At 39.1% G+C, this 22,301-nt stretch overlaps 1 protein-coding gene across 4 annotated transcripts in view; it reads left to right on the forward strand.

Annotated features, from left to right (window-relative positions):
* Positions 1-22,301, forward strand: part of kmt2ca (lysine (K)-specific methyltransferase 2Ca) — a 164,280-nt gene that overhangs the window by 103,455 nt on the left and 38,524 nt on the right. For 2 of the 4 annotated variants that reach the window (XM_077244240.1, XM_077244242.1), the window contains 11 exons: positions 1,840-2,021; positions 3,530-3,694; positions 3,909-4,018; positions 5,643-5,720; positions 5,865-6,077; positions 7,954-8,073; positions 10,825-10,944; positions 11,024-11,148; positions 12,536-12,725; positions 16,181-16,279; positions 16,563-16,610. In XM_077244240.1, coding sequence (XP_077100355.1) covers positions 1,840-2,021; positions 3,530-3,694; positions 3,909-4,018; positions 5,643-5,720; positions 5,865-6,077; positions 7,954-8,073; positions 10,825-10,944; positions 11,024-11,148; positions 12,536-12,725; positions 16,181-16,279; positions 16,563-16,610 — 1,450 coding nt within the window. The remainder of the gene's footprint in view (positions 1-1,839; positions 2,022-3,529; positions 3,695-3,908; positions 4,019-5,642; positions 5,721-5,864; positions 6,078-7,953; positions 8,074-10,824; positions 10,945-11,023; positions 11,149-12,535; positions 12,726-16,180; positions 16,280-16,562; positions 16,611-22,301) is intronic. The other 2 variants (XM_077244241.1, XM_077244243.1) reach the window with 2 other exon arrangements.

The raw sequence follows: 22,301 nt of genomic DNA on the forward strand, positions 1-22,301 counted from the left end.
TGCTGAAAATAATTGCAAGGATATTTATTTTAAGATAATTGATGAAAATTCTGCTCTTTACTGACCCTCATGCTGTTCTAAACCTTTTACATTTGAAAAACGAGAAATGCTAGTTAATGCAATAGAGATGCAAGCTACTCTTTTCCATTCATGGAAAGTGGATGATGATTTATATTGTCAAATATAAAAAGCACCATATTATAAAAGTAGTCTGTTCAAATTGTGTGCCATATTCCTTCTAAATTCTTCAAAAACCATACGATAGATTTGTATGACAAACAAACTGGAATTGTAAATCATCAAACATCATTGGTCCTTAGTGTTTCATGAGTCATGACTGATCTGTTTTTTAGTGTCGAAACAGGTTGGACACATATTGAGGTGCCATGATGGAATGTGGACAAGTTTGAATGAAATTTGAGAGCTATAGCAGAGAGGAAATTATATTAAATAATGACTTAAAGGGTTGTTTTACCCAAAAATATAAATTTGGTCATAATTGGTCTCAGTCTCATGTCATTCCAAACCCATGATACTTTTATTTTCGAAACCCAAAGATATTTTTAATTAAACCTGAGAGATTTCTGTCCCTTTATTGAATGTACATTACACCAAAATTGTCAAGCTTCAAATTTTCATAATGGCATCATAAAAGTAATCCATATGAATCCAGCGGTTTTATCCAGGTCTTCTGAAGAGACAGTTGCTTTATATGATGAACAGATTTAATTTAGGCTTTTATTCACATACAAACATTGATCAACGCACGCCCCATTTCATTTTGTTCTTGCACGTCAAGCAAGTACAGTTGAGCTTCCTGTTCATTGCATTAAGCGACTGTGTCTCTTAGAAGACTTGGAATAAACTGCTTAAATCGTATGGAGTACTTTACAATGGTTTATGTTCAAACTTTTTGAAGCTTTTGAAGTTTTTGGTTGCCTGGACTTTGGAGGGACAGAAATCTAACAGGTTTCAGTAGAAATATCTTCATTTGTGTCTGCTCCGATAGCCTTGTGGGCAGCACGCCGTCATATAGCGCCGTTTCATTTCGGCGACCCGAGTTCGAGTCCTGCGACCTGTCCCACTTTTCTTCCTGTCTGCTAACTGTCCTGTCATGATAAAGGCAAAAACAGCAAAAAAATAAATATTTTAAAATATATATATCTTCATTTGTTTCGAAGATGAACGGAAAGCTTGTTGGTTTTGACCGGAATGAGGGTCAGAGTAAACGATGGCAATTTTTTGTGTGTATATAACTCTATAATGAGCCCTCATTATGTGGACTTTTTTTATGGTGCTGTTTTGGAGTTTGGCTGCCCATGGTCCTTCTATATGGAAAAGAGTAGCATGAACAACTCTGTGATTCATGGAGGAAAACAAAGTCATATGGTTTGGAATGACATGAGGCAGAGAAAATGACATAGTTAAAAAATTTATTTTGAACTATTCTGTTAACTGAAAGTTTGCATCTCCAAATAGCTGTCATGTCGAGCCTATATGTACATTTTCCTTTATTAAAATGGATAAAATGATCCCTTTCCCCAGTGAAATACAAACCCATAGGTGCCGGTGAACAGCAGGCTGACTGGACATGCTTGTTAGTACAGGACGATGTGGTTGGAATGAATTATCACCACCCACATAAATTGATCTGTAAATACCAGCAAATCCTTCTGACAAATAACTCTGACCCTAGAGACATCTAACAGCTGTGTTCTTTGTGTTTTTTTATATTCATCCAGATAATTGCCTGCTTAAATATATAACCCTCCATTGCCCTGTAGACTAGTGCTTGACCTGTGACCTCTGACCTCAGGTGTGTGTGTGTGTCCATTTTAGATCACAAAAGTCGTGTTGAGTAAAGGCTGGCGCTGTCTGGAGTGCACAGTGTGTGAGGCATGTGGGCAGGCCAGTGACCCCGGGCGCTTACTGCTCTGTGATGACTGTGACATTAGCTACCACACATACTGTCTGGACCCACCACTGCAGAATGTACCTAAAGGCAGCTGGAAGTGCAAGTGGTATGTACACACACACACACACACACACACACACACACACACAAACACACACACACACACACACAGAGAGAGGGAGAAAGAAGTCTTCTCTAAAATTAGAAGCAGCTTTGGATCACAGCCCAGTTTAGTACTTTTTAGTAGTGCTGTCTTCATCTTTGTAAGTCAGTCTTTAGGCTATATATATATATATCTCAGAGCTCAGCGCTAAAGATTTTTTCTGCTGGCAGGGTCATGCCAGTAGTTTCAATTTTTACTTACCCTGCCACAAAAATAAATAAATAAGAATAGTTGTTCTTTTCATTTTTTTGTCCAATGTATTTTAATATATAAGCCACCAAAACTTTAGATAACAGTAACATTTCACAGCTTTTGATTAAGATTTTGATACCACACCAAAAACTACTAGCCAAACTTATATATAGTTCAAACATTATTGAAGACAAATTACAAGCAATAGCACAAATAAATGCCAAAAAAAGTGTGTTGTTGTTTGTGTGTTTGTCCGTTCGAGGGCAAGAATGCACAAAAGAGAACACAATCCAGTGTTTGTGCACTATATGAGACACGAATCTCTGTGATTTTAAACAATCAATATAAACTTTTAGCTAATTAATCGGCCCAGGTTTCAGTGATAATTTGCGAATAGCTCCTAAGATTAAAATTTGTATTTATGAATACAATGACACATTGAATCCCCAAATTAATGTATATTAATGAAAGGGGAGGAAAGGTCTCTCTGGAAAGATATGACTTGCAGAGAGGAGGGAGAGAGTTGCACAAATATTGTGAGAATTATCAAAATTACAGTCTAAGAGAGTGAACAATAAAATGCATTACTTCCAAGTTGAAATTATTTCATAATGTCAAAATGCAAAGTCCTAATGATCCTAAAATGGGCTTCAGTTTCTTTTCCAAAAGCTTAATTTTCTAAAAAATTGTTTCTTATTTCTTTCTTTTGATTTTGGGGTGAAATACCCATGCATTTTCTTTAAAGGGTCCATGGATTCACGAGTCTTTGACATTCTCTCTCAATTTCTTCAATTTAAATTTCTCTCCTGATCTCAAAACTTAGCTTTATCTCTTTGTTAGCCTCAAATCTGTCTTTGTGTCCCCCCTCTATTGTTTTTTTTCTATCTCTCTCTACCCATCTAACACTCTCTTGATCTTTAGCAGCTGTTTTCAAACAAGATCGAAAGGGATTTCATACATATTTGCTGTAATGTCACGTGTAATCCTCGTTCAAACAGACTGGGTTTGCATTACATTTTGAAGCATTCGGTCGGAGCTTTTCTTGGGTTGAAGCCATTTAAATATTTATTTTTAGGGCAGCGTAGTCGATGCTAAGCCATGTGCAAACAAGAGGTGTGTCCATTCACAATAAGCCTACAAAATGAGTGTGAAAGGATAGGTTTAGACGTTTATGATTAAAAGTGTGTGTATCTGGGATAACGTGTCTTTGCACACTAATCTATGTTATATATGTGTCTAACTACATTGTTCTCCATCAGGTGCGTGTTGTGTACTCAGTGTGGAGCCACGTCCCCCGGCCTGCCGTGTGACTGGCAGAACAACTACACGCAATGCGGCCCATGTGCGAGTCTCACTGTGTGTCCCGTGTGCGCGCGCAACTACAGAGAGGAAGAGCTCATCCTACAGTGCCGGCAATGTGACAGGTGGGCGGCACTCTATCATGCCAAATGTCATAACGGCAGAATAAAAGAGTATCATTGTAAATGGCTCAGCAGTAGATTAGTATATGAATAAATGCAGGTGTTGATGAAGAAAAATATTCATTGCATTGAGCCTGTGATATTTACATCCTTTGTGACTTCTTAATAGCTGACTGGTCATTATGAATGTGGGCTAATCATTATGTATGGTCTTCAGGTGGGTTCATGCCTCATGTCAAGGGCTGAACTCTGATGCGGAGGTGGAGAATGCCGCGGATGAGGGCTTTGACTGCACTCTATGTAGAATGCACACCATGCCAACATCTGGTAAGAGCTACAAATCTCTGGGGCCGGATATATGAAACATTTTTAAGAATGTATATTCCCGTTTCTTCTTCTTCCACCATTGAATGTATGGCAGCCCATAGAAACTCTTCTGGGAAAATGATGAAATTTGAAAAACAGATAGAGGACATCCTCAACATTAAACACGGCAGTTTTGGAGAATCTAACTCAATTCCTGTAGCGCCACCAACTGTCCAAATTTTCACTCATGTTTATGCTGATAACATTTGAACGGTATGGGCTAGAAATAAAAAAATAAATTCCACTGATTCCTCGATTGCATCCTTTGATTTAATTTTCCATCATGAAAACTTTTCCGTCATTTAAATTTTTCTGATCCGGGGCAGTTTGTCCAATTTTTACCAAAATTGGCTCTCATCATCTTCAGACAGCCCTGGCAAAAAGTTATTAAAAGCTTTTTGATAAACTAAACCGTTCTTGAATAACGTGCAAACAAATTGATGAAGAGCACATAAAAATGGATGCATGGCTATTTGAAAATGGCTCTTTTTGCTAATAACTTCTGAACGGTTTGCCATAAAACTGGTCTCTTTTTATTTAATGAAGCATACCGAGTCGAAGGATATGCAATTTTTCCATTTCAGACATTTTTGGGGGTCAGCCATTTTGAATTTTGCATCATTGTATTGTAATGGGTCATCGGCACCTTGCCCTAACACTTTAATGGCATGATGCCAACCTGATTCTGAGGTTGTAACTCTGCAACGCTGTGGCATATTGACACCAAACTTTGTATTTTGTATTGTCACCTCACACTAACCACACCACATCAATTTGGTGACGACGCCACCTAATGGTCAAAAATGATAATTCCTTTTTCTACCATTTTGCCTTAAATCTAAAAAAGGTCTTTAATTACTCATTGTTGCAATTCGCCGGAGGCTTCCATGCAACTGCAACTGCCATACAATCAGATAATGCCAAAAATGTGTCTCTTTTTTATCTTAAAAATATTGAGAAAATGTTTGAGAGCTTCTTAAGACATTTTCCAGAATTGCATTTAGGAATATTCTTTCAAAGTTATTGGAATTTATCTAACTTTTCTTTTTCTAAGAAGATTTCCGTAAATCCTGCCCCTGGAGTTTTCACATTTCCGAATATCACATTTAATTGTAGTTTGGATTGAGTTTTTAAATTGATTTGATTGCTTGTTTTGGTTGTTCAAACTACAAAAAACTAAACAGATTTAAGTTGGATATGCCTAAAAATCTTATTTTGCTGCATGTCTGAACAAAAATGCCCTAACCGTAACCTCAGATGAAGACGCTTCAGGTATTCTCTCTGGGTTATTTCTGTATCATGTGGATGTTGATGCTTGATTCTTCATTAACAGATGGAAACTAGTGTTTTGGTCAATGAAACTTTGTTCTAGAAAAATGTGGTTCATTAAAAAAAAGCAGATGGCCTGAATGTTAAATCAAGCTGCAACCTGTTTGTGTGAATGAAGCAGCAGTTAATGTAATCTGCCTTTAATGGCTCCAGACTGTCCCCTTATCAATAAATAACTTAACAAATGACTGAGTATGCAGTGTTAACCCTGGAATAAGTCAAGCTTCCATCTTCCTCTTACTATATTTTATTACAGGTGGCACAGTGGCAAAGGTCATGGACATCAGCGAGCCTCCTTTAGTGACACAGATTCTTACAAAAGTCAAGGAAAATGGTATTTATAAATACTTTTTTGATCATGGCACTCTGCTTCAACTGATTTGCTGTGTAACAATTTGTGTGTTGCTTAAATTGCTGTCAAAGGGACATTCTCGGAGCACTGTTGCAATCATTATTGCTGTGTTCTGTTCTGTGCCAGAATGCCAGCGGACATATACTAAGGACGGCGTGTGTCTGACTGAGTCAGGCTTGTGCCAGCTCCAGAGTTTATGTGTCCCAGCTGCCCGCCGCAGACGGCCCAAACCTAAACTAAAGCTGAAGATCATCAATCAGAACAGTGTTGCTGTGCTGCAGACGCCCCCTGACCCTCAGTCTGAACTCTTCCGGGACGTAGACATGGATGACAGTAGAGGTAAAGAATGTGTTTGTGCTTAAAGGTGATCATATTTGATCAATTACTACTTTACCACTAGATTTTGGTTACAGGGACCAGTCCCGAATCAAACCAGTGTTTTTTAGTATCATTAATATACCATTACAGTTTTTGATAATAATTTAAATTACATTTTCTCTTTTTATTTTTCAGTGTAGTTAAAGTTTTAGTAATTTTATTGTTTTGTCATTTTTATTAAAATGTCTTTATAGTTTTTTGAGGGCTAAACAAAACGGCTACATTGGTTCCAAATGCTGTTACCAAAAAATAATTGATCTCCTACCTTATTTCCTTCCTGGGTTATTGTATGTCAAATAAGAAAGATATGTAAAATTTCCCTTGAGCTCACTTTTTTTTGTCTTTTATCAGCAGTTTCTCAGCATGAGAATGTCCAAATGTAATTCTTTTTTTTTCTAAAAATGTAAAAAGTTTTCTATCAAACGATACATACCTTTTGATTCTCCTTGCTAGTTTTGTAGTTATGAGTCTTTACTTTTGTGTATGTTTCAAAAAACAACAATGACTTCAGAGCTTAAAGGGTTAAACCTAAAAGAGAATGAGAAATGTTGCCTTGGCAACTGGCTGAAATGATTGATTAATCGATTGATTGATTTTATTGATTGATTTTATGTAGCTAATTTAAGATCTCATTTATTTTATTTCAAATAATGAAAATGTCTTTTTATAGCTTTAGTTTTAGTTTTCGTAAAAAATTTAAATCATAATAAAATACCTGGCTTTGACGTTATTCTGCCACTTGACTTTGACGATGATTGTGAATTGTTGATGACAGCCATCACACAGCTGAACATAACAGAGAAAGACAGAATAATCTAGAAAATAGATTTAAAAAAGAAAAGATTTGTTGAAAATGTAAAAAAAAAAACGAATGGAGAGAGCGAGAGAGAAATCGACAGGAAGGTGAGCCGTGTAATGAATTTGACTTGGTGAGGGAAGAGAGGCTTTGAAAACAGCAGTCAGCAAATTATACCTGCCTTTGCATTCCAGTGATCAGAGGCTGGACGGCTCTAACTGAATTAATGGCCAACCCCTCCATCAGAGCACCAGTCTGAGAGAACAGGCGGGGGGTAATGATGAGGAATTGGGCCAGCAGTTTAACCCCCTCACTGCCAGAGCATACTATATAAAATAGCAATTTACAACTTTAAATAATATCTCCATCCACTGGGTTCATGTTAAGAGTTTATTTTTTTATGTTAAGACTTCACCACATGATTCTGTTACCACATGATTTGCACCCTATGAAACAAATTATGGCATAAAAATGTAACACCCGGTCCCAATATATAAAATATATAAAAATTATAACAAGATATAATTGCACAAATTGTACCATTGTTTGTAGTGTTTCTATTTTTTGAAGATGCTGTCCATCCATTCTCTAAACCGCTTGTCCTATTTAGGGAATGCTGGAGATCATTTTATTTTATTATAAAAAAAAAAAAAATACTGCTAGAATGTAATTATCTTATAAAGAAAGTGTTTAATTGGTAATCAGAATGAACCTCATAAAAGAAATAGAAAAATGATTAGTTCCCTCTTTTCATCCATTGTTAAAAAGGAAAGGGAATACTTTTTCAAGCCCTATTTTGTACCCTATTTATGGGTAATTCTGTAATTTTAGTGCACCAGTCTTTCCACCTTCCTTTGTTTTTGTGATCTTTATACAAATCAGATTGCATTGAACTCAAATGTTTGTGTTCTGTTTTTATTAGTGGTGGTTATTAATGTCAACCACTGAACCACACTGTCTGTGTAGGTATGTATCTTTGTATGGTTTGGAGATTATTCTGTAAGCATCTACAGTGCTCTGTGTTGTTTGGCCGCATTGCAGAGGGCGATCCGATGGACTGTGATGGGAAATCTGACTCCAGCCCTGAGCGTGAGCCCTGTGCTGACCACCTGAAAGGGGCCGACGGCAACAAGAAGAGGAAAAGGAAGCCGTACAGACCGGGTGAGAGAGAGAGTGAGAGAGAGAGAGAGAGAGAGAGAGAGAGAGAGAGAGAGAGAGAGAGAGAGAGAGAGAGAGAGAGAGAGAGAGAGAGAGAGAGAAGGTGCACTTATCGGAAAGGACAGCTCCACTGGACTGTGAAATAGTGCGGCTGCAAATTCTGGACCTTAAATAGCATCCCACAGTGCTTTGCTCTTTAAAGCTCCTAGCCAGGGAGAACTCTGAAAAGAATGTGCTCTCTGGCTTTTTTTTTTCTTTTTTTTCTTCTGACTGAAGAAGTAATCTCTTTAAAGTAATGTCCTTTTTAAGCACTGCCTTCCATTTCGTTTTTTTTTCTTTCTTAAAAAACAAAAAAGCGTCCTGTATAGACATGTGTATCTGCACAGCTTTATCCTCACGTCACCCCTAGTTGCATCTGAGTTCAGTGTTTATTTTTTGAAATGCTCAATAACTATTTAGTGGTGTCATTTAAGGCAAGTTTATTTATATAGCAGATGTCTTCAACCCTTCTCCTGCTCTACTGCTTCAGCTTGTGATTTTCAAGCAATCCTGAAGAGCTTGTTTAGCTGATGAGGGTTGGAGCTAAACTCTGCAGGACTGTGGGTCCCCAGCAGGGTTGGAGACCTCTGTCATATAGCATTTTACGCAATACATTTCTTTAAAGCAAGCAGCTGTACAGTATTAAACATGAAAAAAGTAGCGGTGGCGCTTTCAATTACAACTTAAATTTCTACTGTAAAGCATAGGCTGCGTTTACACTTGGCATTAACATGCAATCTCTGTTAAAGCGGCACTATGCAGTTTTGTCAGTTTCTTCGATGTTTTCTCGCTTTTTGCTCGCAGAATTCTCTATAAAGCTCTCCCTACAGCTTCGGAATAGATATTTGACAACACTGCCGTAAAAACTCGTTGGCGAATGTCCATGTGCATTTGTTTTCAAAGAAGCCGGCGAACGCATGGAGCCATGTCCACTGAGGTATGTATGAGACACAGAAGCTAGCATATGAATGTTGAGATCAGTCTATGGTTGAGATAGTGTATGTGTGCAGTGCCGTAAAGCAATTTGTTACATCGTGAGAGCTGATATCATGCGATCCTTCCTGAAGCTGAGGCCAGCGGCCTGCCGGGCCAGAGTTGCAAGGGTGGTTTTTCCGCTCACAGGCACCAGGGGGGAGCAAGACGGCCACCATTCAACCTGAAAAAAAAGTCATATAACCATTCCAATAACTCCGAAGCTGTTGTCCTCCGAAGACAATTAGGACACGGTGCGTTTACACCTGTCCACATCAAGTGGTTTCTGTATCTGGGTCGGACCTCGTAAAAAAAAACAAAAGGATGACTCCGGTCCAAAGTCAACCTGAAGTGGTGGGTTTTCTTTTTTTAATTCAGTCAGGGGACATTTAACAAATATGCAAAATGAGGAGGATGAAGAGGCTGCAAGTACTAATAATGTGTATAGATGCTGTAATGGAAACGGTACAGAGAAACGTCCCGAGAACTTTGCCAGCTGTGCAGGGAAAAATGCACTTTCTTTACAGAAAATTAAAGGTTCTGCTAATTTCGGGTGCGAAGGCTAACTTTTCAGTATATTTTCGATGTACTTCGCACTCGACTATCGGAAAACCACACAGCTACGTGCAGTAATTCCTGGAGAGAGAGGAGGGGGAATAATGACAGTGGGCAGGTTTTGTGTGACGTCCACCTGTGAATGCAGACATGATGTCTGGATTGCGTTTACATTACACTTAGAATTGATCACAATGCGTCCTCGACTACCTCCGAACCTGAACACCCCGATCAGATAACATTCCGAATAGAAGCGCGTTTACACTAGTCTTTTCAATGTGTATGTGGACAACATACGGATACAGGTCGCATGTTAATGCCAGTTGTAAACTCAGCCATCTCTTCAGTGTGTTCATGTTTTTACTCGCATTTGACCACAGACTCAACAGAATAAATTTAGATTTCTATGTCAAAGAAGGAGGATCCCCAGAGCACACCTAGCTATTGCATAATTTCCAATGACCAATGGAAGTTTGAAGATGTTTACCAGCCAGAGAGCACTTTTCCAGAAAGTTAGCTTTTGCAAGCTGTTTCAAACCCCAAAAAAGCTTCATTTTGGCCTCATTTTGTTTGAAATGACACCACACCAGTTCATCCTTCGATTTCGCTTGAAGTACATTGGGGCCTTTAGTGTTCTGAACAAATCTAGTTTTCGTTTTTCAAAGTTCCCCTAACCCTGCATGTGCCATTTTTTTTTTTTTTGATAGAAGTAAATACATAAAGACTTCAAAAATGTTAATTAGTGAAGCCTTGTTTAAGTGCTCTTTGATTTGTAAGTATTGTATTTTATTACATTTAGTTTTCATCCCTGTATCCTACAATACAATTTTTTCCACTATTTACACTACATAAGCCAATCCAAGAGTCTGTCCTGACTCTCCGTGTCGTGGACTGTGAGGAGTTGGGGGTTGTGGGGTCAGAATCAGCCAATGTGGCACAACCAGAAATAGACTTACCTGAAATGGTTCCTCCAGGAGCGTAGCCAAGATGAATCACCCTCTTCTGGCCCAAAGTTCATACGTCCTCCTGAATTATGGAGATGAATGTCAAGACATCACATTCAGGGTGCCATGTTATTAATTCCTGATTGCGTCCGTCACCCAGTTTAGGGGTCCAGCAGCTTCCCTCTTTTTTTTACTGACTGTTTTAAGCTAAATTAGATTTTTGTTCCCCATCTTCCCTCTTTAGGTATTGGTGGGTTTATGGTGCGTCAGAGGAGCAAAGCAGGACAGGTAAAAGGCAAGCGGTCTCTTAGTCAGAAAGACTCTATAAGCTTGCTTACAGAGAACATCGCAGGAAAGGAACAAGGTATGATATAGACATCTCAGTTTTTGATTTATTTTGGTCGGTCCTCTTAGTTGTTGCATCAAGTTTATCTTCTCACCAGGTTGGAATGAACCAGATACTCCGGTGGGTGGGACTCCCATTGTTAGTGAGCCTTTGGAGAAAGTCAAGAAGAGATACAGGAAGAAGAAAACCAAACTCGAGGAGGTCTTCCCCTCGTACCTACAGGTCAAACCCACAAATATTTATATAAAATGTTTCTTAAGCTGTACCGATCACTTGTCGTTAGTGAAGAAATCCAACGGGTCCTCTAGCTGAATTTAAACAAAAAAATTGCTTATAATAATTATAATTGACAAAAAGCACCAACATAGAATAAATCAACTAATGAATCTACAATTAATTAAATAATTGTGTGAATTGTCAAAGTGTTTCTGTAGTCTCAATTAAAAAACAATTTATGTGAAAATTTACTTTAGTATTCAGTCCAACTTCTTAGCTAGTGAGCCGTTGGCCCAGTTAGTTAAAAGTTGCAGTCTGGTTCATGTGAAAAGGTTTTTAGGAAAATAAATATTTGGCTTGTTTTTGCAATCATGACTCTAAATTATTTTCTTTGGTAATTGAGAACAGACCACAGATGGTGTCAATAGAGCTTAACTTGTGTTGAATCTGAAACATTATTTAAACCACAAGCCACTCCAGGGGAATAAACCTGTAAGTTTACTACATATGTCACTTTAGATAAAAGTATATTGTAATTAATTACTAGTTCTCTCAGTAAACATAAGCAGCCCTGTATCCATGTCAAAGCTGAATGTGGTTGATCTGAAGAATGAATGTAGTGGTCAGGGATTTTGTGAGCATGTGTAGGGTTGACGCATTGCTCTTAAAAAAGACCATCATGCTCAGCATGGAGATGCAGTGATGCATTAACTGTAACAGCTGTCACTTGAGGCGTTCCTGTTTGTCAAACCTTAAATCAGACTTAAAGGTCGTCACCAGAGGGATGTCTTGAATCAATGATTTAAATTGAAGCACATTAGGCCTTTAATGTTTTAACACAGCAGGGAGTCATCACATTGATCATTTGGTACTGTTAGATATTCAGTTGTGCTACAAACTTGTGGAAGCCTTTTGACATTTCAAGCCAAAAATGACAGTTAGTGCTGCAAAGAAAAAATTGCGTCTTTCACCTGGTGGACGACAAAATAAGCAGAAAAAATGCCAGAACCAGACAGCACAATATCGTAGAGTCTTGGAGTTACCGCTCAGATCACCCTAGAAATCAACTAGCAATTACCCAGAAAACCCTAGCAAACTAGAAACCACCCATACTGAAAGAAATTGTAGAAACAATTTTCTCTCAAAAAATTGCTTGTAAATTTCACAAAGAATTACAAAGAAATGGCAAGTAAAACATTAAATTAAATGACATTTTGAAGAAGAATAAAAGGATTTTGTTGTAAACCTAATCTAATAATCTGTTTTATTTACAACTTAGATTAACTTAGTTTTTGCATAGACTGTGGTAATCGAGTTATTATTTAGTGTGCTTGTGCATGATGTGTATTACCAGAGCCTGTTTTATTAACTTGTGAACATGTATGTGTTACAGGAGGCATTTTTTGGGAAAGAACTTCTGGTTAAAAGCAAGAAGACCAAGGCGAATCTGGAAACAGAGCTTGTGGAGGAAGAAGCCGATCATGCAGACAGCAAATCACAAAGCAGAAGCTTCCTGGACCCTTTATCTGACCCACTTCTCAGTACCACTTCCACTCCAGTCTCATCTAAAGCAGGGCAACTGCGTATGTTCAGCTCTGTCTTCATATTTAAAAATACAAATAGAGCTGAAGTATATATATATAATATACATATACATATATATATATATATATATATATATATATATATATATATATATATATATATATATATATATATATATAAACAGAGTGCTTCCCAAACACCAAACAAGTTCTTCTCTCTACTGTGAATTGCTTTTGTTTAGAGTTTTTTTGTTTGTTTTCCGCTTTGACCCATCAGGGTCACATTTAACTGTTCTAGACTGCAGTGAATTCTGTAGGGAAGTAATCCACATTATCACCGTACCTCCCGCTTTCTCCTCTGCACACACTGAATGCATCACACAACCCAGCAGCACTGTAGAATCCTACAGTGGATTGCATTATAGTCTCGGCTCATATTTTTGCCACAGGGCCTAAAGAAGATGCACTGTACACATGAACTTTTTTGAACCCACTTGTGCTCATTTTGTGTCCTCTTCAGCCTTTATTTGCATACTCTTATAGGCTGAAGAGCTTGTTCAAATGCCTCATTCTTCACCATTTCTCCTTATTCTCAGTTCTGTCAACCCTCATTTACACCCAAGCCAGCAGACCTCTGCTCACAGCCAAACTAAAATGTTTTTAAAACCCAATTTGCCAGCACTTTTCTGAATTCCCCGTCGTAGCTCTCTGGGAGGATAGAAAGCTGGCAGTAACAGTTCTGTGTTTAGAAGGCTTGTGCGTATTCGTTTGGAGAGCAGTCACAAAGCTATTTGAAGGCTTTCAGGGCCGCTTGCTTGTCCTTAGAGATTTTCATCTCCCATAGAGCAAAGCCCCTTTCTCTGCTCTGCAGATTCTCATATTTAACCGTTTCATGGAGTTTTAATCTTGAAACAAGTGTTTGATTTGGGAATCTTATTATGCATGCATCTTTATACATTTAATGCAACTGAAACCTTGATTTTAGCAAAATTATAAAGAATATTTCAGTTAACATTAGGGGTGGGCGGTATGACCAAAATCTTGTACCACTGCAAGGATATAACAAAACTATTAAAGATGAGGAACAGGTGGATGCGAATGTCATTGAAAACCCCTTTTTATTTTGTTGGATGTCACCCTCAATGTTTAAGGTCGATACAGAAACACGAGCAATTTTGTTTAGATGTAATAGTGTGGCTCTGTTCCAAAATGGAGTGAGCTGCCTCGTGTTTTACAGCTACCTCTAAGTCAGCTTCTTTTCTGAAATGCAACCTCATATTGCATATTGCAACCTCATTGAATGCTCTACACAAATAGCACTGGAACACATAAAGGAGGCTCAACTCAAAATTGATTTCAATAGAGTTTGTACTTGGCATGTTGCTAAGCCATCAACGCATTTGTCTAGTTTAAAATTGCACAGTGCACACAAATACTGGGTAAACTGTTCTATATTGATAATATTTTATATTAAATGGAAATAATTATATTTATAGCCATTATTTCTTCTGCATCATTTGCCATCTTGGATTGTTTTGTTTTTTTTTCTTCGTTTTTTTACTGAGCGTGTCGCATTGTCCTTAACACACATGCAATTCTGCTTTAAAAGTTGACCAAATTAGTTGTCCTTTTGCATTTGACATTGGCATTAAACGGAGTTTGCCTGTCTTGCATATTGAGATGTAGATCTGAATTAAATGGTTTCTCGAATGAGTAAAAAATTTTAGGGCAGAACCTGATTTTGTCCATGAGGAATTGTTTGAATCGTTGTCATTTGCTAATAACTGCAATCTCATGTGAGTGACAGGTTGCTGGAATGGAGAGGTTGTTGTCCTGCTCTCGGGTCGGTGCACACTTCATCAGAGAAGTGATGTTGCGAGGTTTTTGATTAAAGATAGTGAGGGCACAAGTTTTTTTAAATTATTATGTGCACAGAAAATTTATTTATAATAAAACTGCATTATAAATATTATACACTCACCTAAAGGATTATTAGGAACACCATACTAATACTGTGTTTGACCCCATTTGGCCTTCAGAACTGCCTTAATTCTACGTGGCATTGATTCAACAAGGTGCTGAAAGCATTCTTTAGAAATGTTGGCCCATATTGATAGGATAGCATCTTGCAGTTGATGGAGATTTGTGGGATGCACATCCAGGGCACTAAGCTCCCGTTCCACCACATCCCAAAGATGCTCTATTGGGTTGAGATCTGGTCAGTGTGGGGGCCATTTTAGTACAGTGAACTCATTGTCATGTTCAAGAAACCAATTTGAAATGATTCGAGCTTTGTCACATGGTGCATTATCCTCCTGGAAGTAGCCATCAGAGGATGGGTACATGGTGGCCATAAAGGGATGGACATGGTCAGAAACAATGCTCAGGTAGGCCGTGGCATTTAAACAATACCCAATTGGCACTAAGGGGCCTAAAGTGTGCCAAGAAAACATCCCCCACACCATTACACCACCACCAGCAGCCTGCACAGTGGTAACAAGGCATGATGGATCCATGTTCTCATTCTGTTTACGCCAAATTCTCTATTCTCTATCCTCAAAAAAACTCTACCATCTGAATGTCTCAACAGAAATCGAGACTCATCAGACCAGGCAACATTTTTCCAGTCTTCAACTGTCCAATTTTGGTGAGCTCTTGCAAATTGTAGCCTCTTTTTCCTATTTGTAGTGGAGATGAGTGGTACCCGGTGGGGTGTTCTGCTGTTGTAGCCCATCCGCCTCAAGGTTATGCGTGTTGTGGCTTCACAAATGCTTTGCTGCATACCTTGGTTGTAACGAGTGGTTATTTCAGTCAAAGTTGCTCTTCTATCAGCTTGAATCAGTCGGCCCATTCTCCTCATCAACAAGGCATTTTCGCCCACAGGACAGCCGCATACTGGATGTTTTTCCCTTTTCACACCATTCTTTGTAAAACCTAGAAATGGTTGTGTGTGAAAATCCCAGTAACTGAGCAGATTGTGAAATACTCAGACTGGCCCGTCTGGCACCAATAAACCATGCCACGCTCAAAGTTGCTTAAATCACCTTTCTTTCCCATTCTGACATTCAGTTTGGAGTTCAGGAGATTGTCTTGACCATGACCACACCCCTAAATGCATTGAAGCAACTGCCATGTGATTGGTTGATTAGATGATTGCATTAATAAGAAATTAAACAGGTGTTCCTAATAATCCTTTAGGTGAGTGTAAATTTATAATAAAAAATCTGATGTTATGTTGACTTCAAAATGGTTCGTAGGCAGCTTACTAGGTTTTGGATCAGAGCTTCTCATGACATCGTTTATAGTTTTGTTCATTGTGTTTTTATAATCCAAACCGTGTCCAACTGACAGACTCACACCCCTATTATAAAGAAGTCCATCCGCCACAGTATATAAGTCTTACCGCCCAGCCTTTGGTAACATTTAATCAAGGAACACTTGGTGATTTAGTATGGATTCTCGTGCTCAGAAACACTTGTCTTCTTGATCTCTAGCCAATGTGGAGGATCCCTTAGCTGAGCTGGTTCTACATTCAGATGATGATCTCCTGGGAATGCTGTCTGATGACCTGGTCAAGCCAGGCCCTGAATCAGGTTAGATTGAGTCCTGAGATCTGGCCGATGGATAGTCTCTCTTCTTTCTTCACTCTGCAGATGCTCTAATAATCCCAGAAATCACCTGTTATCGTGTGCCTTCACAATTGCATTTCCTCTTTTCTTTCACATTTTCACACTTGCATATCACATTTTACCTGGTTTGCTCTGTTTGTCTTTATTTGTTGTCGTCTTAGCATACTCCTTTTTTATTTTACTTTTTTTTTTTCTCTGCATTTCTGTTTTATAATTATTTGGTTTTATCTGGTTTGGGTTCTTGTAGGTCTTGATTTATGCCCTTTCCAGGTGGACCGTTCCCCCTCTCCATTCGGTAAGAGCCCTGTTGGCACAGCCTTCCTGGCTGTAGAAGTAGAGCAGCCCCCATCTCCTGGCCTCTAGGCCCCTAAACAGGCCCTCAGATTTTTTGTTGTGCCAGTTTCTGCATGATCCCCTTCCTGATAAACACACGCATTTAATTTGAGCTTTCTGCTTCTATGTTTTTACTAACCACAAACAAACAAACCACATGTTTTCTTGCACATGACCCTTTTGTGACACTGAGGTGAGAACTAAACTGTCCTTAGATGGACGTTGGGTTTGGCTGCTACTGTACATTAGTTGGCAACTGTGATTGTTTGCAATCTGTGACATTTTACTGAAATGTGCTTAAAAAATGCTGTTTAGTCCTATTTCTTTTCTCCAGGGTCTAATTTAGTTGATAATTTTATTTCTTCACAATTGCCAGCTTTTTATTTGGCAAGGACAGATTCCCTTCTCTCTGTGGAATGGCCTTGCTGTGGTGAAATTAGTGGTTTGCGAGTGATGTAACTTCTTCAGTGTTAAAGCTAGCTCTAAAGGGTTTGAAAAAAAGTTTTTACCGCTTCTAATTTTCCTTAACATATAATGTATAAACCTATAATTAGAGGTTGTATTATTATTTTTTTTTTAAATTAACATTGACAGCTAATTTTTTGTGTTGAGCAAAGAAATTGAGAGTAGAATAAAAAGAAACTGAACACAGCACTTGATAGGACTACCCTTATCACTGAAGTTTTTGTGGTCTCTTGTTTAAAATACAAAATGTTACAATATTTTACAGATGGATAAACAGAACATGACAGAAAATTTACAACCCAATTTGTCAAAGTGACACAATTATTATTCGTAGCGTAACCTCTGTGTGCAATATATATGTAAATATATAAGGCTTTGCGTACCTGCTTGGTAGTAAATACCAAGGTGCTTTTTAGAGGAATTTTTCGTGTGCAACACAACTTAAGCTCTATTAACTCCATGCTGAATTTCAACTTATCCTTCAACTTCAAAAATGTATTTTATTATAGCATCAGAATAAACGTTAAAACTGGACTATTTCATAATTATAGCTGTGTGAATTAAACATTATTCACTGAAAATATATTACGTGGTTCCACAAAATTAATTTATCTTCATTTTATCACAACTTAACATATTTGAACTGAAATAACTAAAATGCATTAAGTAGATTCCAAAATATTAAAATCTGTAGAATCTTTTTTTTATTTTGTATTTTATTTAGTGTGATTGTTATTGGTCTTATTGGTTTATTTAAAGGAATTAAATGATTAAAATGGATTTAAGGAAATAAAGAAAAAGAAATAAGAACACTGTTAGACCGCTGAGGCAGAACCACCTAAAAATTTAACATTTAAAACTTTTTGTCATCCTAACAACAAACAGAGCGGTGTGTAATGGAGAAAAGCAGAACAGCATTAAGAATATCAAATATTGGGGGGAGGGACTTGTCTCCCTCTATATCTGTGGTGGTTATGGCCCTGATGCAACCCATATAAATGCAGTAGCTTTTGATACTCGCAGGGATTCCAGTAGGTGACGTGACGCAACTATCTTCAAACTACTGTTTGAGCAAAATCCACCCATTTGCCTAGCACAGTTGTCCCATTGCTAACAGCAAGATTTAGACAACTTTCGCATAACATATTTTTGCATGGAAGAATTTATACAAGTGATTAAACAAAAATACAAGCTGTACATCTCAGCCTTTAAACCCTGTAACTTTGCCCCTGTAGACTTAAATTGTAAGTGCATTAATGTAGTGTAAACATAACTGATGCCACAAATTCTGTTGATGAAGCTTAAATTGTTTTGAACCTGGAACAAGAACTTTAAAGGGTTAGTTCGACCATTTAAGACATGAAGTTGTATGGAATCCTTACCAGCACTATAGTGCATACACACTGACCCACTCTGTAGTCACCTCCTTGGTCAGAGTTCTGGCCACTGGAAGTTTTTCAAGAAAGTAGCCTACTCCCGGTTAGTTTCCGGGGCCTCAAAACTGCTTTTTTACGTGAAAAAATTATTTGCGCTTCAAAGCTTGATTAATTTAACACACAAAAAACACGCCGGTCAAAATTCATACCTCAGTTTTAATCAGCACTATTTTCTTTCCATTTCTATCAATCTGCGCTGCTGTCAGCGTCAACAGTGCGCACGTTCCGATCAGCTGTTCCATAGTGTTTATACAATCGATTACGAAACGACGTAAAAAGTAGAAAATGAACGATGGTGCGAACTTGTACATTTCCAGGCAGTGACCACAAGAATGTGCCGGAATCACCGTTCAGATTCCATCGTTTTCCTGTTTCGGATATAGCTACGAGACAGCTTGGCTGGTTGCCATCGGCTACTCTGCGGGAGCTAAAATATACAGAATCAAGGATTATCGTGTGTGCAGTGCTCACTTCAGCGAAGACGATTACATCCCCAACCAAGGAGGAAAAAGAAAAAAAACTGATTTTAAAGAGTTTTGCTGTACCAGTAGCCTACCACGGGTAAGCTCTATTTACTAACTTTATGATCCCATGTCTAAACTGTACGGTAAACAAGCTGATGTTTAGACTCCAGTGGAAAACATGTGAAAAGATGTCTAATATAAAAACAGTATATAGGGATATAGGTACAATTTGCTGAGAAAACTATTTGATTTAGTTCACTCTCTCTTCCCGTTCTATCTCCATCTGTTGAAGTTCGGCATCGGTATCCCGGTTCATAAAGGTATCCCTTTGGCGTTGTGCTAAAATTACTTTCATCCTCATCTGTTCCGTCTGACATTGTGCTAAAATTGGTTTCATCATCAGAAGTTTCATAGTCAGACATGTTGTCAGCGAGTCGCGCTATCAACAGCTGATCGGAACGTGCGCACTGTTGACGTTGACAGCAGCGCGGATTGATAGAAATGGAAAGAAAATAGTGCCGATTAAAACTGAGGTATGAATTTTGACCGGCGTGTTTTTTGTGTGTTAAATTAATCAAGCTGAAACGAAAATAATATTTTTCACGTAAAAACGCACAGTTTTGAGGCCACGGAAACTAACCGGGAGTACTTTCTTGAAAAACTTCCAGCGGCCAAAACTCTGACCAGGTGACCACAGAGTGGGTCAGTGTGTATGCACTATAGTGCTGGTAAGGATTCCATACAACTTCATGTCTTAAATGGGCGAACTAACCCTTTAAGTGAAACCTAAAGTTTAAATACATATGTCTAAATACAGCAATACTGCCAAGCTTTCCAAAGCACAACGGCTGACTCTTTGATGTTGATGACAACATTTATTATGATTAATCATTGCAATTGCTTTTTCATTGAGTAAGCTCTATTCTAGTGATGTAGTACTCGAGTCTGGTCTCGAGACCGATTTCTGCTTTCTCAGACTCGTCTCGGACTTGTTCCTTCAAAGACTCGGTCTCGACTCGCACTCGACCCCTCAAAGACTCGGTCTTGACTCGGACTCGGCCTCGGCATAGGCGGTCTCGTTCCCATCACTAATATACACTATGTGTGTGTGTATTTTGGTGTGTGTGTTTGTGGGATGGGGAGGGGAGGGGGTGTAAAAGAGTCAGTATCGTCACTAACTGCATTACACAGTGCAATTGTGTTTATGTAATCAGGACCGGCGAGTGCACTAGGCGAAAAACAATTGTGCCGCCCCTCTATTTGCAACGTTTACCAGCAACAACAAACACACAGACCAATATGCCATATACATATAACGCAAAACCAGCAACAACACACACAGACCAATAAGCCATAGGCCTAACGCAAATAGTGCGCAACGCGCGTGTGCCCAAAATGTCAACAATATTAAAGTTTATGCAGGAGGCAAATGCCTGCTGCCATTTTTCTTTAAGCAGTCATGACAGGACTTTTCCAAATAATCACATTTCACCTCCTCAAATTACTGTGGCAAATCTATTTACACCAATGTCTTATGCGCATAAAACACACACATGAAATGTCCGCAAAATGTCCACATTATATCATCAGCAGGTTCAGCATCTTAAATAACGACTAGCAAATAAAGTTTAACTTACGTTTCAGAAGCGCGCCCAGCGGGCCTTCATCGCAGCAAAGGTCTTAATTGCATCCTCTATTTCGATTCTCTGTGCCAGTCAATGTTCTATGGAGATTGTTGCCACTCCATTAAGTCTGTTCCCTGTTCACAAAACGTTCCCCATTCAAAGCAATCGGGACGTCACATATGAAACAGCCAGCCACCGCTGTCAGGGAGTCGCTGTATTCAAGCACAGTGCCGAGTGCCGCGCCCATACCTCCGGTTCAGTTTCCCGAGCCCACGAAGTGCGGCGATCGGAACCCGGAGGCCATTCTGCCCCTAGCTGTACATGTAAAAGCATGGGAAGCGATTACAGCCGGTTCTAGCACTTTGCACAACAGTTTCGCTATTTCTGCGCGGAGTAGATGTGCTACTTCCGTATTCACTTTCGTCGCGGTCCCTGCTCGAAAGCGCGGGAGACGGCGAGCGAACTGTAGTGAATAGCCCTGTCTTATTGTGCTCAGCACCCATTCTGATATCCCTGCGCTTCCCATGCTTTCACATGTACAGCTAGGGGCAGAATGGCCCCCGGGTTCCGAACTTCCGATCGCCGCACTTCGTGACGAAATGAAATAAACGAAATGAATCGAATGACTGAAGAGAGTCAGTAAAATTATCCGCACTTTCCATCACCTAGTCATGACTCGTGAGAGCAGGGGCGCACCGTCGTTGCGGGACGGCGGCAGCTCAGTAAAGCATATAAATAACCTATTTTGTGAATTGTTCATTCCCGGTTGGCACACATTTTGCCGCCCTCACAAAAGTGCCGCTCTAGGCAATTGCCTAGTTCGCCTATGTGGACCCGCCGGCCCTTTATGTAATGTTTGTGTGTGTTATGGGGGAATAACGTTTTAAAATATACTGAATTCGAGTGTATTGTCAAAATATCTAAAATTTGAAAATTTTAATTTCCTCTGCATGTCCTAACTATGATTAAAAAAGTCAGGGTGGGCTTAACATGTTGATGACAGAGCAGCACTGTTGAAGCATTTTAGAAAAATAGGCAGAAGATGATGCATGTGGTAGGGATTACCATTTTTTTAATGATAGTAAAAGCATAGTTTATATTAAGACGTTAAGACTGCTCCTCTAAACAATTCCCAATCTAGCTTAGTCTGTAGGCCCAACTGTTCTTATTAACTGGGGTGATATTAAATCATGAATATCAAAACTGACATGTCGAGACAAAATCTCGACTCGGACTTGCTTCCTCAAAGACTCGGTCTCGACTCGGACTCGACCCTTCAAAGACTCGGTCTTGACTCGGACTCGACTGTATTTGAAAACCAACGGACTCGGTCTCGACTCGGACTCGACCCTTCAAAGACTCGGTCTTGACTCGGACTCGACCCTTCAAAGACTCGGTCTTGACTCGGACTCGACTGTATTTGAAAACCAACGGACTCGGTCTCGACTCGGACTCGACCCTTCAAAGACTCGGTCTCGACTCGGACTCGACCCTTCAAAGACTCGGTCTTGACTCGGACTCGACTGTATTTGAAAACCAACGGACTCGGTCTCGACTCGGACTCGACCCTTCAAAGACTCGGTCTTGACTCGGACTCGGCATAGGCGGTCTCGTCCCCATCACTACTCTATTCTAATGAGAAATTATATGCAATGATGAAAAC

Source organism: Siphateles boraxobius, unplaced genomic scaffold (genome assembly GCF_051911475.1).
Source record: "Siphateles boraxobius isolate OS27281-9 unplaced genomic scaffold, OSU_SipBor_1 26, whole genome shotgun sequence".
In the NCBI taxonomy this organism is placed as follows: Eukaryota; Metazoa; Chordata; class Actinopteri; order Cypriniformes; family Leuciscidae; genus Siphateles; species Siphateles boraxobius.